This window comes from Mandrillus leucophaeus, unplaced genomic scaffold, assembly GCF_000951045.1.
Source record: "Mandrillus leucophaeus isolate KB7577 unplaced genomic scaffold, Mleu.le_1.0 Scaffold8, whole genome shotgun sequence".
In the NCBI taxonomy this organism is placed as follows: domain Eukaryota; kingdom Metazoa; phylum Chordata; class Mammalia; order Primates; family Cercopithecidae; genus Mandrillus; species Mandrillus leucophaeus.
The window spans coordinates 2,774,236-2,776,550 of record NW_012108696.1 but is presented as its reverse complement, the minus strand read 5'-3'; the positions used below and the strand labels follow the sequence as shown (position 1 = coordinate 2,776,550).

General features: G+C 58.8%; 1 protein-coding gene across 1 annotated transcript in view; it reads right to left on the bottom strand.

Annotated features, from left to right (window-relative positions):
• Nucleotides 1-2,315, bottom strand: part of KDM4B (lysine (K)-specific demethylase 4B) — a 166,578-nt gene that overhangs the window by 132,141 nt on the left and 32,122 nt on the right. Inside the window, exon 3 of the mRNA XM_011967374.1 lies at nt 1,479-1,644. Within this exon, the coding sequence (XP_011822764.1) occupies nt 1,479-1,619 (141 nt within the window). The 5' untranslated portion in view covers nt 1,620-1,644. The remainder of the gene's footprint in view (nt 1-1,478; nt 1,645-2,315) is intronic.

Genomic DNA, 2,315 nt, shown 5'->3' with positions numbered 1-2,315 from the left:
TGAAAACAATATGCGTTTGCACTTCAGCGTCCAGGAATAAAGTTGTGCCGGCACAGGGCTGTGCACTTTCATTCACAGTGTCTGGCTGCTCTGTCGCTCACAGAGCCTAGGCATTCCCTCTCTGGCTGTGTGTAGAGAGTGCCCGCCGATCCCTGGCCCAGCTGACGAAGAACAGTGATAGTCAAATGGCAAAGCAACTGGAAGAATCCAAAATGCAAAGATGATTCGTCTTCCACACTGAGGGGTGAGCACTGCTCGAACAGGCTCACATCAGAACAGAGAGACTCACGGACCACGGCAGCCACCTTTGGAGCCGTGAAACGTGCAGCACAGACTTTTAAGTTTGTTTTGTGACACAGGATCTTGCTCTGTTGTCCAGGCTGGAGTGCAGTGGCGCAGTCTCAGCTCACTGCCGCCTCAACCTCCCTGACTCAAGTGATCCTCCCACCTCAGCCTCCCGAGTAGCTGGGACCACAGGCATGTACCAACACCACACCAGGCTCATTTTTGTATTTTTAGTAGAGATGGGATCTCACTGTGTTGCCCAGGTTAGTCTCGAACTCCTGGCCTCAAGCAATCCTCCTGCCTCGGCCTCCCGAAATGCTGGGATTACAGGCCTGGGTCACCATGCCCACTCGAGCAGCATGGTACTATAGATACTTAGCACATGGGGTTTGGGGATCTGCTGTCTGTATTCACATACACGCACACACAAACACACGTGCACAATACACCAGGAGAGAGAGAGAAGAACCAGTAACAGCACCGCTTCCAGGGAGAGGGCGGGTGACTGGGTTGGGACAGGGAGGAGGTCACTCTCCACCTGTGCTGTTGCACTGTTTGAACTTTCCTGACAAAGCCACTGCCATCTCAAAAATACTGTTTTTGGTTTGGTCTGATTTCGTTTTTGAGACAGGGTTTTGCTCTGCTGCCCAGGCAGGAGTGCAGTGGCACGGTCATAGCTCATTGCAGCCTCTAATTCCTGGGCTCAAGCAATCCTCCTGCCTCACCCTCCCAAATAGCTGGGACCACAGGCATGCACCACCATACCCAGCTTAAAAATTAAAAAAAAAAAAATGTTTGACAAGCAAAGTAAGGGCTTCCCGGGCACTGAACGCCCCTGGAAGGCTTCCTAGACTCCTGACATCCCTCAGTGAGACGTCAGCTCACAGCCAGAACAACCTGGAGCCCCACAGCCCCTGGGCTTCACTGCAGTGTGGCTGTGTCCCTACCACCACCTGCCAGCTCCCTGGGGCCAGGGCCTGCATCGGCCGCTTCTCAACTCCAGTGCCTAGAATGGTGCCTGGCACACTTGGAACTCCACAAACAGGTGCTGGTAAACGAGCCTGGAGTGGCCCCGAAACACATTCCACATGCACGGGCCTCGCCCGTGGGGCCGGCTGAGCTGGGCCCAGGATGCCCGCAGGCCCGCGGCGCAGGCGGATGGAGGGCCGCGCTGGGGCCAGGACGTCACCCACCTTGGCCAGGCCCGCCCGGTGGGCTCCCTGCGACTCTATGTAGGCCACGTATTTGTTGAAGTCTTTAAATTCTTCCATGGTTGGGCGAAACGTCATGATTTTACAGCTGGGGTTCTGGGCGCCGTGGTCCTCAGACCCCATGGCTGCAGCTGTGCGGGAAGCACACCTGTGGAGGAAGACGAGAGAGGGTGAACCAGCGGTGCCGCCACGCCCGGCCTTTGGAGCCCGTCCTCCCTCAGAACGGAGCGTGCTAAAAATACCGCGGCCGCCAGGAGGACAAAGGCGGCCAGGCCCTCACGGCTGAGCGAGGGCAGGAGAGAAAACCACGAGCGGCCCCGTCACTCTGCCGAGCACAAAAGGCACGAGGGCTGCAGCTAACGAGAAGCAGAGGCGCCCCAGTTTCTAAGGCCGAGGCGACACCGGGAGCCAGTGCGCTCATTTTAAGCAGTGCCTCGGAGAGAAAGGCTTACGTGTCAGGGACGCCCCAGGTGTGTCAGCGTCCGCTGCACATCGGTCTCTCTGCCCTGAGCCAGATTCGCACGAGAGACTGCGGCAGGTACCTGCGGGTTGTCGAAGGTGTGGGAGGCCGCGGGCGAGGGTCACACGCTGAAGGGGTGGCGGCCCCACCCCTCAGAGCAGGCCTGTGGGTCACGGTGGGCCGGCTGCTGCTGCCAGCGGAACTCAGGCCCGGCAGGAACCCCGGCCCAGGAGAGCAGCGCGCCCACCCGGGACGGCTCATTTCCTGCCAACACAGCTGCCTAGAGTCACGCGGGCCATCAACCAGCCCACCAGCCCTGTACAGAACGGGGGTCGCAGCCCACCAGCCCTGTACAGAAC